Here is a 15,614-nt window from a genome sequence, read left to right as displayed (position 1 = left end):
CACGTTTCCTAAGGTAGGTCCAAGGTCACTTTTACTTGGTTTAGTTTATACATTTATAAATTCTGCAAATTCCAAAGGGGGTTGGGGGGTTGGACAAACCCCCCCCCCCCTTCTAGATCCACGCATGGTACATGTAGCTAGGTTAGTCCAAGTCATGGTCATGTTCCATTGGTTAAGGTAACGTTAATGACTGAAATATGGTTACAGAGTTTGTCAAAACCATCCGAGGGAAATGTATCCCGCCACCCAACATGTAAGTGTTAATCAGACATTCATGCATGGGGCATAGAATAGAATATCATTTATTTCCAATTTTGGGCCCATGAAGGGCATTCAAGAAAAATACAACATAAATAAAATATAAAGCTAAAGAGAGGAAGAGATCCAAATGATAGTTGAATTCATATGCAACAATGAATATGTATACATGAATATTATGGTAGAATGGCATATTTACAAAGTGCTGACTTTATGAGGATGGTTAAAAAGTTCAATTAATGATTATGGGTTAAATAATTTATTTCAAAATCAAGTGTTTGTTCTTAATAAACTTTTAAAAAGGTTCATTTTCCAGAAAATAAAGTCAACTACAAAGTCTAACATATGGAAAGTATTGTCCGGAATAGTATTAGCTGTGCATAGTTAGTTTAAATTTAGTTTTCGTAGCACATTTCCGGAATCAGAATTTCACTTTCATTTCATAAAACGCAAAATACAAAGTTAAGAAGCTTATTAAAGGTATTTATTCTCAAAATTGGTTATTAGATAACTTTAATATGAATTATTTGTATTTAAGGCTTCGTACGCCGATTTTAAGTCTTAAATTCTTGAGTGAATTATTCTGAATATTTAAAGAAGCAACGGGATGCATGTATGCACGCGCATCCGTGATAACAATGCGTATGATACATGTTCTTAAATAAGAACACAGAATGCATATATCTATATCTGTTTCAGAATTTAAGATTTTACATATATGTTAATGTTTTCACGGAAAATTAAAAATGGATTTAACAGTTGGGTAAAGTTATTGATAATTGTCTGCAAATGATGGATCAATAAACGAAGGTGATGTAAATATTGTTTGTATACCTCTACTTTGTAGGTTAAGGTGCTATTTAAAATGTTCTACCTCTTTTCAGATAGCCATGTGTGATGTCACATGATGATGAATAGCAATTGATTCTTTCATGAACAACAAAAACAACAGCTGAAATGAATTTTCACCCTAATGCTATGGCAACCCACCAAATACCTGGTGCCGGTAGAAACTATGCCTACATAAGACAGCCAATGGTTGGTAATCCCGCAGGTCTTTCAGCATATCCTCTAAATCTGATGCAGGCAATGCAACCGAATCAGGCTGTTTTGTCTGGAAGCCCTATGATGCTCCAACATCCAAATATTGCTCAACCTGGCCAGGTTTTGTTGAGACAGGGGCAACCTTTACTTTTAAGACAACCTGGGACAAATCTGTTACAGCAGCAGGCTCAAGGATATGTACACAATGGAATGTCTGAAGTTCCCGTAAGTGGGATACTTAGTTCAAGATATAACTTCACTCCACAGGGACAGAGTGGTATAAAAGTCAATGCTCTGATTGGACCACGAGTCAATATCAATCCACAAGGACAAGCCCAGTTAATAAATGCCAGGGTTAACCTGAATTCTCCTCAGCAGGCAGGAAATGGTGCCTTGGTTAGGAATTTAATCGGAAACAACATCCAGATTCCAAGGCCAGCATTTGTTCTTCAAAATGGTCAGAATATGTTTACAACTACTGTAAGCAATTCATCTCTACAGACTCATACTGTGGTGTCCAGTTCTAGTGTGTCTCAGACAGAGGTAGTGCAGTCTGAATCCAACCTAAGTCCCCAAGAAGAAAGTGCCTCCCCTCATCCAACCATATCCACAGAGAATAGTGGACCTATCCCCGAAACCTCAATCAGTTCCCCACCCTGTTCTGGTTCTACCACAGAAAATCCAAGCAATATCCCAAAGTGTAGTGAAACTACCATAGTGTCTATTGCTGATACATCCCCAAGCAACCAGGGATCAAAACTTGTCATTCCAACTGAAACCCGAGTTCTGCATAGAGAAAAACCTTATGATAAAATAATACGCCCTAATTATATTGCACTAACCGATCCCAACAACCATACAAGCAATAAAAAGGTTTGTAATCAAATATTATTTTCATTTATTTTAATATGATATAAACAACTAAATGTACATATATTTTTTTTTACCTGTACTGATATTGCAATTCAAAGTAACCATTTTATTTAATTTTCTTTTTTTTTGTGTGTGTGTTTTTTTTATATAACAGTTTATAATTTATAAAGTTTGTACTCAATAATTTCTGTGTTTATACCATGAATACTAAATTATCACTTCATGGTATTCCATAATATTTTTTTTTCAACACTTTGGATATATCAAATTCAAAGGCTGCATATTTAAACGATACAGTTACAGTTGTATGTCTATATTTATTATGAATAATGGATTATTTTTCCTAAGATTTGATTTTAAAAAATAATTTTTAAAATTATACATTTTGTCATTTAAAATCACATGATCATATCATTAGATAAAGAAATTAACAATACCGTGGAAAATTATTTTGAAAAAAATATGCACAAATGCTATCTCTCATTCCATGTATTCATACCATATTATACCACCTGTTTCCTCATAAATACAGTTGCAAGAATAGGTGTAACATCCATTTAGAGTTTCTGTCAATTAATTCAAATTACAGTATATATAAGAAAAATTGACAGTGGAAATTCAAAGAAGCTTTAAAAATTGATAGCTTTCCTTTTCAAGATACTTATTATATTAATGAATACTGGTAGTATTTCCATTGATTTTCAAAGTAGAAAAACAAAAAAAATTATCATCTTTTAAAGGGCATTTTCTTCTGATGGATGTTACTACTACATGTATTCTGATATTATGTTATACATTTATCAATGTACTCCAATAACTCTGTGCAGGATTCTAAAGATCTGTTGATAGAAAGTTTACAAAAAGAATTACAAAGGCTGCAGAAGGAGAACTCAGAACTGAAAGTGGAAAACCAGAGATTGAAAGGAGAAGAGGTTAGTTAATGGACTAATTATCCACTCAACTTTTAGTTTTCCCTTACTATTAATAATTTATTTTCATAAAAGATGAAAAGTACATTCTAAATGATTCAGGTTTTCTTTATCTGCAGTCAAGCAAATAATAATTTGTTGCCTTTTACAGTGCAGTAAGTTATTCATACGAATCGTGTAATTCTTATGATAATTTGATAACACATCTAATTATTCATCTTAAACATGAGAAAACATGGTAATAACAATGCTTCAGCTTTAAATCTCCATATTGGTCAGTAAAGCTTTAGTAGATGAGAATTGTTGAAAACAGATAATAATCAAGTTACAGGTACAATAGTGTACATTCCTAAATATAAGCAAGGAATGAGTTAGCACATTATTTTGTGAAAAACATCACTTGACATTTGGGAAATAGAATTACTCACTTTATTTTATGGTTCTGAAATCCATATAAGATCTCTTGATCAACTGACAGCCAACATGCAGATTATTGTTCTATAAATGTTCTGGCAATTTGATGTTAAGGAGCCATTTCACTATAAGTTCTTGCGGAAAAATAAGGAATCTACAATTATAGGTGTCATTTACATTTTCATTTGTGTGGGTAGAAAATATTACTTGTGATTATTGTTATGCTTGTAATTTTTTGGGGGTAGGGTGGGGGTTCATTTTTAAAAATGTATGTGTATTAACAGAAACATTGTATTATTTTTCAAGCCTGAGCCAGAGAAACAGAGTGCAGCTACACTCTCAGACTCATTACTAGTCAGCATAACCCCAGGGGAGGGAAATACCGAGGAGGAAGAAATTGACGAGGAGGCATTGTTAAATACTGACAGTCACACAGACGACAAAGACACATTAGGTGCTAGCCCTGAACATCCAGAAAATTCAATCAAGGGACAGATCTCCAACAAACAAATGAACTCTGATACATTGAAATCTGTCGTGGAAACAAACAGTGCTGTAACCAGTTCTCAGAATCTGGTCAACTCAGAATCCGACCCTTCTGCTGAAAAGAAAGATACAGAAGCATCAACCTTGGTGAAAACCAAGTGAAGTAGCTATTCCCAGAGTCATGACAGTCGTACATTGAGATTGCAATATGTATAGATGTTGCCATGATATTATGTGATTAGACATGAATACAGCTCTCTGTAAAGTTTATATAGTTTGAATTTATATTTGCATGTGCTCTTTGATAAATATTTGTTGTTTTTACAAAGATTGTTCAATGTGATAATTCACATTTAAAGTTTTTCTTATATTTATGAGAGAAAGTTTAAAGATGTATTTTTATATTTCATTAGCAGTAGAAAAATTATTCGAACTTTCTGGTAGGATTTAAGCATTTTATTGATTTCGGATGAAAGCTTTGACATTACCAGGAACCTTCAAGGTATTTTGTTTCTGAATTTAGGATAATCATACGCCTTCAGGTTAGTGTTATGTAATAGTGAGTTCATTTGAGACTAAAGCTTTGTTGTGTGCATTGGTGACGTTTTATGTGGTAAACACTTACTGAATGATTATGAAATGAATATTAAGGGCTTGTACATGTTTTTATATACATGTAAATGTTTTGTGCTATTAATTAGTAAGGGCAATGTCAGAGAAGTACAGAATATTAATTTCAGGGTTGAATATTACTACTTAATCATGTAAAGGTACTGATGAAAACCCAAGATTTGTACAAATGGGTGATAAATATTTTTAAATACCTTTTTATAAACTTAGCTGTGATGAACTGGCTACAGAATTTCAGGATGTGATCTATTATTTCTTTTTATATGAATAGCCTGTAAGCTGATTACCCGTACATTTAAGTTGAAATATAGCAAACCCTAATAGTGATGCTTCATTGTTCCCACTCTTCACTTAATTTAATTAAAAGAGAGAAGGACCCTTTATCTGAAAAAAAAACTTTATAATGACAATATTCAAACAGAAGACATAGAGAAGAATTAAATTCCAGCAAATTCAGTTTATCAAATGAGACAAAATTTTGAACATTGTGAAAATGAAAATTATACTGTAATTGTTAGAGTTGCCTTTCTTGGCACACATTTCATTTTTTGTTTTTGATGTTTCATTATTTGCCTTACAGTACTTGGTTTCAAGAAAATTATTCTCCTACAAACATAGCATTTATATTGTGTTTTGCCATCAAAATGTTGTTCTGTACATATTCTCTTTTTTTCTGATTGTATCAGACTATTTTTATCTTTGATTTAGAATGTTCTTTTCTACTAGACAAACTTTTTAATTTACAGTTCTAAGTTTCAACCAAAACTTTAATGGTTACCAAAAACATTTTTTTTTTCTACATTTTTTTCTTTGTATATTTTTCTATCAGATTACTTTATGGCAATTCAAAACAATATTTATATTCAGGATACATAAAAGGAATCAGCACTACTTTAAAAAGTTTTTGATTTCCATTGTAAGGAAATAGCACAGTCTGGACTCTAGGTTCACTGATATTTTAGTATCTCTTAGTTTGATTCTGCAGCTTTGCCATTAGCATAGACTTTATTCAGCTACTAGTAATATGTTTAGTTAATGGTTTCATATCAGTTCATAAAAAAATGCTGATTTTGGTGGTGTTCAAGGATTCAGCTACATTGTATATAATGGTTGCAGAAGTTGGCTCATATAGATTTATTTTTTTCACATGTCTACCTTTATTTGTAAGGTGTCGGAGAGGACATTTTTATGTTTAAGAAAAATAATATCCTGACCCCAAATGAATTTTCTTTCAATTCGAAAAAAAAATTAGAATAAGAAAAGTTGTTGAATTTAGCATCTTTACATTTGACTTAGCAGCCATTTTGGACTTAAGCAATATTGCCAATTTCAGATGTTTTTTTTTTTTCTAAACTGATGTGTGCCATTCGATTATTTCATCTTGCTTTTATTGCTTGCTTTCAACAGAGTAGCTACTTTGTAAAAGTTAGAGATCAAGTCTTCTGTCGTATAATGTAAAATTCTTGGTTTGATTAGAGTTTGTTTTAAAGCTTTTTTATGTCTTGGCAAGGTAGTCTTAGTTATCAAGATTCATAACATTGTTTTATTTCTGTAAACAAAGCCCGATTGAACACATATTTAATTACTAGTATCTTAAAAAGGGGGGTGTTACTTACAAAAAATACAAAGCATAGCTTCACAGAGATTAAATGAACTTGATTACTTGAACATTGAAATATTTACTTATCTATCAGGGTGCCATTCTACCACAATAAGTCTTCAATTCTGTTCAAAATTATGGATTCAGATTTGAATTTTACAGTCTGTGAGTACAGAGGTTTCTACAGTTTTTATGATGGGTGCATTCAGTGTAGAAAGAATTGACTTCAGTGGTCAAAAGTTTTACAATCACTAGTTGTGTAAGTTAATTGATTACTGGAAATCTGTAAACTTTCATAATGAAATTGGGGGGGGGGGCTATTATTATTTCAGTCTGTGACTTACATTAGAACAAAGTCTATATTTTTGTTGTACTTTGGAATTTTTTTTAAACCTTACCTTACGACATCGAATTGTATAATAGAAAAATACATAGATATTTGAAATTGTTCTTTGGTTATACCGGTAGATATGGTGTTTGTATTAACTTATACTCTCTGAAACACATTATTATCTTTAAATAAGATTTGATTGGATTTATATTTACCCACAACAGAATTTATGTGCATAATTTTATCTTATTTTTCTCTGACTATTTTTATCTAGCTGGAATTTTATGTAACATTACTGGTAGATGATTTTTTCCCTTGATTTTTTTATGCAATACGGGCAAAGGAAACACATTTCTAATTAATTTTTCTTTTCAAAATTTGTCCGCTTTCTCCATGTCCTTCAGGTTATGGGGATTTATGTTAGTCTATTAATGATGGATTTAAAAGAAATTGCAAAAACCCATGGAAAGGAAATGTTATCTTTGTAGTGTAGACTTAAGATTTAAGCAAATGTGGGATAACAACAGCAGGTCAAAGTTTAACATAGGAATATGCAGAGATTGATACATGTGTATTCATTTGACAATGAGAATGGTTACTCAGGTGAGCGTTGTGGCCCATGAGCCTCTTGTTAGAGGGTTATTCTATGCCTCGACTAAATAATGGATATGTTCTTTTACTAAAGATGTTTTAGCACATTTTTTTATTATACCGTTCGTATCTGGTAGTTTTTTTTTTTTTTGTGTAATTTTCAATTACTGAAGTGGTTCCATGACATCATATTGAGAACTCTTTTGACTGTTGTTTTCTAATCAGTAGCCAATAAAAAAGTGTTCACAAAAATTAGTTTTTTATTTATTTGCACAAAGATTTTTTTCAGCAAATTGTGATTTGAAAGCACATTCAAACAAAGAAAAGGCTTTAAACATACACTCAAGGATTGAACAATGATTTCATTACTTGCGTGTTCGGCGGCATAGGTTCTTTTTTTCTGGATGGTGTATTTTGTGTATTATATGTTTCTCTAGGTATGCCTGAATACATCTGTTAAAATAAAAATTTTAAAAATCACTGAAAATAGCTCTTTTGAAGATTTTTCCCCTGTATGTGAAAAGATTGAAGGTACGCCAGTTTCCATCTTGGATTTCAGAGAGTGCCTCAGTTTTGATTTTCATCAATATCTACACTTTTCCTATCGATGTCTAGCTTCTAAAATATTGAATACATGAAGCTCCAGTCGCGTATTTGAACTTGCCGAATAATACATTCAGTAAACTAAAACTTGCATGAAACCTTGCACTGAAACTGAAAGCAACGGAAATGACGATTTCTAGATGTAATTACATGTACGAGGGGTTATCAAAAAGTTCGTGGACTGAGGCTATAAAATTAGTACTATGTCGTCTGTGCTTTCAAAATTTATATGGAATATAAAACAACAAAAAATAAACAAATTTTGAAAATTTTAGCATGATACGTTCATTATTTGCCAAATTATTGTAAAATGAAAACGACATTATATGGTCACCCGGCGCTGTCGTCGTTTATTCTCATGACGTCCGACAACGTCATTATTTTTTCAATGTCCGCTTCTTCTACCTCATATGCTTTTTTGATGAGATTCCCTGGAGCTGAGTAAGGACTAAAACCAGTCATGTTTATATAACTTTAGCATGTCATGAACAGTGGCCTTCAATGAATATAATATTCCAAATAAATAAATACATTGGGAGAGATCCTCGCTTGATTTTGCCAGCATATTTTGCTTTTAGGAGTTCAACATCTACAACACATGATCAACGTCATTTTTGACGTGATTGATTTTTCACACCTTGACTGCAAGTCGACATTAACTGTGTATCCTTTTTCTCTCTGAATCTATTTTGACATTAAAATACAAGTACTCGGGATGCATATTATTTCTCTCTAGCCAGTTTCAACATATTTTAGGTCTATACCAGTTTTTTCAGGGGCAAAACTTTATAGAATGTTAGAAACGGAAACCCTTCCCCCCTTTTGACGTCAATTTTAAGGCCTCATTTGTTTGGACATTCCGTGTAAAATTTACGATAAAAATTCATAGAACTTCCAGAATGAAGTGAAAATTTCATATTTTGTGTAACAATTGTGCCCCAACACATACCTAAATTAACAGAATATTTGGATGTCAAATGATCATTTCAAGAGTTTTTCTCAGTTACACATAGGTCGCAAAAACGTCGTGTTCGAGGTTGCGCCGCCTGGGCATACTATTGTTTACAAAAACGTTACTAATTTATTAAAAAATAAAGTTTATGGTTTATAATTTATTCTTTTGATAGAAAAGATGATGCTAACTAGATATATTAAGATTTATTGATGTACCTAGAGCGGTTTTAATTTTATGACGCTAGTCCACGAACTTTTTGATAACCCCTCGTACATGTATGTAAAATGTAATATAACGAAATTACACAAAAAGTATAGAGAATACTGACCCCAAGTCTCTCTCTTTTTTGAAAATGCTTTATTTTGAAGCTTTTTTCCACATCTATATACAAAAACACATATCAAACAATTTTCACCCACTCACCACCACAATTACACACACTCACACAGTGCACTTTCTAAATTTAAATAATAACTGTACATAAATGTAAACATGACATTTATGTCATAAATCATATACGATTTATCCAAAAACAAAACAGATGTGCCAAAATGAGTAGTTATAAAGAAAATAAAATTTAGATTTTTCATAATTTGTTGTACACATTATCATACAGGACCCATTTACTGAGTATTTTGTCCTTGAATTGAAAAACTTTTTCACAATCATTTTCTATGTTCTATAATGAAATGAACATTACACAAAAAGTCTAGAGAGAACTACTGACCCCTAGTATCGCTTTCTCCAAACTCTCGATTTCGAGACTTTACTCTCGCTCGTGCAAATTCTAAGTTTCGAGAGTGAGATTCACAAGAAAGCGAGAGTATTTGAAAGTATAAATACAAAAAAATACAGTAAAAATCAAAGGGTTAATCAGACTTGCGCTCGTGCAGTCTCGAGAGCGAGAGTCGTGGGAAAGCGAGACTATCTGACTTTTCTAGATTTAACTCATAATTTACTTAAGATTTTATTAAAAAGATATCATTGTTTAAAAATGTTTTAAACTAAATTCATTAATCTGCGAGATAGGAAATTTTCTCATATGGACCGAGAATCTTTTTTTTTTTTTTTTTTACACCGATATTGCTTTTATTTTCTTTTTTAGCTCACCTCGACGAAGTCGAGATGAGCTTATGCTATACCCCCGGCGTTGGCGTCGGCGTCCCAGGTTAAAGTTTTAGGAGCAAGTCCATTCCCAAGTAACTATAAGCTCTACCTGAACCAAACTTGCATGGATGATGCATCTAGGGATGTACACTACCAGACTTGCTTCGGATGCTGGATCTGATCTACATTTTCTAGATGAGTGACCTGGTTAAAGTTTTTGGAGCAGGTTAAAGTTTTTGGAGCAGGTCCATTTCCAAGGAACTATCAGCCCTACCGGGACCAAATTTGCATGGATGATGCATCTAGGGATGTACACTACCAGACTTGCTTCGGATGCTGGATCTGACCTACATTTTCCAGATCAGTGACCAGGTTAAAGTTTTTGGAGCAGGTTAAAGTTTATGGAGCAGGTCCATTCCCAAGGAACTATAAGCCCTACCCAGACCAAACTTGCATGGATGATGCATCTAGGGATGTACACTACCAGACTTGCTTCGGATGCTGGATCTGACCTACATTTTCCAGATGAGTGACCAGGTGAAAGTTTTTGAGCAGGTCCATTCCCAAGGAACTATAAACCCTACTCGGACCAAACTTGCATGGATGATGCATCTAGGGATGTACACTACCAAACTTAGTTCGGATGCTGGATCTGACCTACATTTTCCAAATGAGTGACCAGGTTAAAGTTTTTGGAGCAGGTCCATTCCACAGGAACTATAAGCCCTATTTGGACCAAACTTGCATGGATGATGCATCTAGGGATGGACATTACCAGACTAGCTTCGGATGCTGGATCTGACCTATATTTTCATTCCCAAGGAACTATAAGCCCTACTCGGACCAAACTTGCATGGATGATGCATCTAGGGATGTACACTACCAAACTTGCTTCGGATGCTGGATCTGACCTACATTTTCCAGATGAGTGACCAGGTTAAAGTTTTTGGAGCAGGTCCATTCCACAGGAACTATAAGCCCTATTTGGACCAAACTTGCATGGATGATGTATCTAGGGATGGACACTACCAGACTTGCCTTGGATGCTGGATCTGACCTATATTTTCATTCCCAAGGAACTATAAGCCCTACTCGGACCAAACTTGCATGGATGATGCATCTAGGGATGTACACTACCAAACTTGCTTCGGATGCTGGATCTGACCTACATTTTCCAAATGAGTGACCAGGTTAAAGTTTTTGGAGCAGGTCCATTCCACAGGAACTATAAGCCCTATTTGGACCAAACTTGCATGGATGATGCATCTAGGGATGTACACTACCAGACTTGCTTCGGATGCTGGATCTGACCTACATTTTCTTTCCCAAGTAACTATAAGCCCTATTTGGACCAAACTTGCATGGATGATGCATCTAGGGATGGACATTACCAGACTAGCTTCGGATGCTGGATATGACCTATTTTTTCATTCCCAAGTATCTATAAGCCCTAGCTAAACTAAACTTGCATGGATGATGTATCTAGGGATGGACACTACCAGACTTGCTTCGGATGCTGGATCTGACCTACATTTTCATTCCCAAGTAACTATAAGCCCTAGCTAAACCAAACTTGCATGGATGATGCATCTAAGGATGGACACTATCAGACTTGTTTCGGATGCTGGATCTGACCTATATTTTCCATACAAGAGACTTGGTTAAAGTTTTGGGAACAGATCAATCCGAATGAACTTGAAGACCTTGATATCTGCATTATTAACAGTTATGAATATTTGTTTACACTATACATATACATATTTTTCACGCTACAGGCTTAGAAATGTGTATATGCCATGTAAGGGGTTAAACACAACTTGCAAGAATATTGTTGTTGGGATGAATACTAAATATTAAGAAAATATGATGTGAGATTTGCATTACTTAAACTGATAACATTCGTCGAGGTGAGCTTCGTAATCTTTGATTACCTATGTTTTTACCATAATTTAATAATTTATAATAACACACCTACAATTGTCAGACACCCGAAAAGAAAATTAATCCCTCTTTGAATTAATTTTAACTACACCAGACTCAAAACTGGAAAGTTTACCCCAACATAAATCGGTACATACATGTACGCATGAGAGTTTGAATTTATTGGCATTTTAAAGTATTACACAAATCAAATATTATAAATTATTTCGGATGAAAATGGGGGGTTTATTACGCTGTTTTCATGACGACTTGAAGGTTAACAATGTGAATTGTCATCTGTACCAAGAGACTGGTATATAAATGAAAGATCGTACATCGCTCTCTACATGAGGTAGATTGTAGCCATAATTCGGATATGATTGGGTTGATTTTGCTGTGTTTGCTGTTTGGTAAGAATTTCATTACTGTTTTAAATTAACTTTGCATACTTCATAACTACCAAAAAAAATATCTGGACTCATCCAACGTAATGTTCCGGAGTGTTCGAATTCCGGAAAATGGATAGCTCACATATGACAAAATTACAGTTTTCCATAAATTATTGAAAGTGGATCATAACTTTTTAGCTAAAATTGATATCTCGTGAATTAGTCTCTCTGAAGGTATTGTTCCGACCGTTTAATAAAGAAAGGATTACATATTTAATTTAAGGACATGTGCAACGTACCTTACCTACTGATAATTATTCAAGATATTCTTAATTTAAGATTATAGTGCCATTAGATGTTCGCAGACAAAAAAATCAGTACGCCGCTAAAATACCAGGGGTTTTGAAAAGATATCAGTTGATGAAAATTATTGTAAAATTCAAAGAAAAATATACAAAAATTATATACTTAGCATATATTCTCGGAGTTTTATTTATGCAAACTAGTTTCAGAAGAAGTGTACAATAGCATACATACACTTCAACATGTAGCACACAGTTCCTTCAAGTATTGGAACTCTTCATCTCCAGGGAAAATACAATAAAATCAAACTACATTGCATATGTCCTTAAATCAAAGAAAAACAAAATTTCAATGTTGATTATACCGGTATTTTCTTCTGACATGGAAAATAACGAAATGAGATCAGTATGTCCATAGGGGATGTTTTCTTCGCCTACGCACCTGATCCCACCTCTAGATTTTCCAGGAGTCCTGTTTTTGCTATGTTTACAGATATGTGTTATTTTCAGTTTTTATAACATCGACTCCTTTTCCTTATCTACATTTTTTCATCACTTAATCCCTGAATCATTTTTGTAAAAAAGGGATCACATTAGGGGAGGAACTTAAGGCGGTTCAGCCGGGAAGAGAGCCCCCTGCCTACGATTTCAACGTATGTAGCATTTATTCCGCCTTTTAATGATAAGAATTTCCAAAAGCATTTCATCCTACATGCACGAATTTAACAACTTGAATTTCATTGAACGTATAGTTAAATTTTAGTCACAATATACAAAACTTGCAGAAACTGTGTATTTTTTTTTTTTTAAATTTCCTGAATAACAGACTCGTGTTGTCGGTGGCAGTAATGCTAACATTGCTGAATGGCCCTGGCAAGTGTCGCTTCGTTACAATGGAGGACACACATGCGGCGCCATCATCATCAGCCCGAATTACCTCCTCACTGCTGCTCACTGTGTCAACGGAAGAATGTGAATATTCAAATTTTGATCTTAAAAATCTTAAATGCATGAATCAGAGCTTGGACGTGTTGCTCAATTTGCTTTATGTCTGTTTTCCAGCTACTCTCTCTTTGATATTGAGGTAGGATCATCCAACAGAGGAGGTGGTACCGTATACAAACTCAGCTCAATTACTGAGGTAATTCTCCAAAACCCTCTATGAATTCAAATGGGGAAAAATAGTTTTTCTTGACTTTTTTGCCCCGTTTTCTAACTAATTTTAACTTTTTAACTAATTGCTGTTTATAGCACTCTGGCTACAGCGGCAGTTCGGCAGGCTTCCCAAATGATATCGCTATTCTCCGGGTACAGGGTAACCTGGTGTTCTCCGACACGGTGCAGGCAGCCAGACTGCCATCAGACAGATACTACAATCACAACTCACACGAGTGTTACATCACTGGCTGGGGCAAGATCAGAGGAAACCAAAGTACGCAATGTCACACATATGTTTTTGTATGATACATTTTTCATCTGTGTTTTCCCTTGGCCGCCATGTTAGAGATAAACCTGACCAATACTAGTATTTCTGTGAAGCATCTTTACAATTATGAATTCTATCGAAAACTATAGATAACTGATATTTAGTAAAACACTTCCAAACTTTTTTTAAACGTAAACCGTATTACTTGAATTGGTTTCTTTTCTGCTAGATTCTCTTCCCACAACTCTACAGGAAGCTATGATTCCCGCCATCTCCAACTCGGAATGTGCCACCAGAATGTCTGGAATCAATGGAGCTTCTATATACGATCAACACACCTGTAACTTTGACGCATACGCCAACACAAATGCATGCCAGGTACGTATCTCTACTGACCTCAGTAGGGATATGATGCAAGTTCCAAAATAAAAAAAATACATTGACTTCATTAACGCTAATCTTTCGCAGAAAGTATAGCATTAAAATATACATAAAACTGAGAATTCATCGCCGTTTTCTTTCTTCTTTTTTCCAATCAAGGGAGACTCTGGTGGACCCATGGCCTGCAGAGCGTCCTCTAGTGATGAATATGTCGTAGTTGGCATTGCATCCTGGGTAATCACTGGTTGTTCCGGATCGTACCCGTCAGTATACGTCAGAATCGCTTACTACCTGGACTGGCTTCTTAGCAATGGAGTTCCTTTGTAAACTTCAATTGATGGGCATATAAATAATTTAGAAAAAATAAAATGGGTTATTTTTAATCTGATTCACTGATTTTATGAGTTCTGGGTCGTTTTGTATAACATACTCTAAATACATGTATCAAATGTAACCAATAATCATATACTGGTACATGTATTTCGTATGCCTTATGTTTTAAACCTCCAGTTGTTTAAATAAAATCATGATGACGATTTTTTACCACTATATCAATATCATAAATTGCAAAATGATTAATTTGCACCACCAGCACATCTAATTAATGATTTGATTTTATATATATCTTTTTGGGAATATTTACTAGGTTTCTTGATTTATGTTTTCAATTTTTTCTTGATTTTTTTTTTAAATTTACGAATTACATATATATATAAACCCTTTTCTGTTACATGTATAAACATGAGAATCTTGTGTAATTAGTAATAAATTAGTTGATTATTTAATTTTTTCATTTTCATTATTTAAATAATATTATTATATCCATAACTTTTCCACCTCGTCGTGAATTTGTTACATGTATAAACATGAGAATCTTGTGTAATTAGTAATAAATTAGTTGATTATTTAATTTTTTCATTTTCATTATTTAAATAATATTATTATATCCATAACCTTTCCAGCTCGTCGTGAATTTGTTACCCTTATCAACTGCATACCCGGTAGGGGGGTTATGCCTCTCAGTTGATCTAAGGTAGAACAACACCCATGGATTCTATTTTAACTCATTTCTTAAAAAGTACAGGAGAAAAATAAAAAAGAATAATATTACTATATTGATAACAATGAATGATCCCTGTAAGAAAAATTATAAGTTCTGACATGTTTTTTTCATATTTTGTGAAAAAATCAGAGAATCCAATATATTGCACGGTCATTTGGGAGTTTGCATTTTAGAATACGTTAATAGCCATCTAAATGCAATAAACGAATATGTTTCTTTATAACAATCATAATAACATAATGAAAATAACTTCTAGGACAGTTCCGTGACATTTTGGCCCTTTAGTTTCAATTGACCAATACACTTCGTGAC

At 33.7% G+C, this 15,614-nt stretch overlaps 2 protein-coding genes across 2 annotated transcripts; both read left to right on the top strand.

Annotated features, from left to right (window-relative positions):
• The first annotated feature begins 664 nt into the window (after positions 1-664).
• On the top strand, positions 665-7,411 carry LOC134241616 (uncharacterized). Its single transcript, XM_062723640.1, has 4 exons — positions 665-738; positions 1,143-2,175; positions 3,003-3,107; positions 3,825-7,411. Exons 2-4 carry the CDS (start codon positions 1,216-1,218, stop codon positions 4,164-4,166), a joined length of 1,407 nt encoding a protein of 468 aa, XP_062579624.1. The 5' UTR covers positions 665-738; positions 1,143-1,215; the 3' UTR covers positions 4,167-7,411.
• A 4,706-nt stretch (positions 7,412-12,117) lies between these two features.
• On the top strand, positions 12,118-14,810 carry LOC134241643 (fibrinolytic enzyme, isozyme C-like). The gene is made up of 7 exons (XM_062723675.1): positions 12,118-12,151; positions 13,018-13,085; positions 13,259-13,404; positions 13,495-13,573; positions 13,684-13,864; positions 14,088-14,236; positions 14,399-14,810. Exons 1-7 carry the CDS (start codon positions 12,118-12,120, stop codon positions 14,564-14,566), a joined length of 825 nt encoding a protein of 274 aa, XP_062579659.1. The 3' UTR covers positions 14,567-14,810.
• Positions 14,811-15,614: the final 804 nt, after the last annotated feature.

This window comes from Saccostrea cucullata, unplaced genomic scaffold, assembly GCF_032062105.1.
Source record: "Saccostrea cucullata isolate Sc308-1 unplaced genomic scaffold, CSIRO_AGI_Scuc_v1 ctg267, whole genome shotgun sequence".
NCBI lineage: Eukaryota > Metazoa > Mollusca > Bivalvia > Ostreida > Ostreidae > Saccostrea > Saccostrea cuccullata.
The sequence above is the reverse complement of the archived record's forward strand: the minus strand, read 5'-3'. Positions and strand labels throughout refer to the sequence as shown.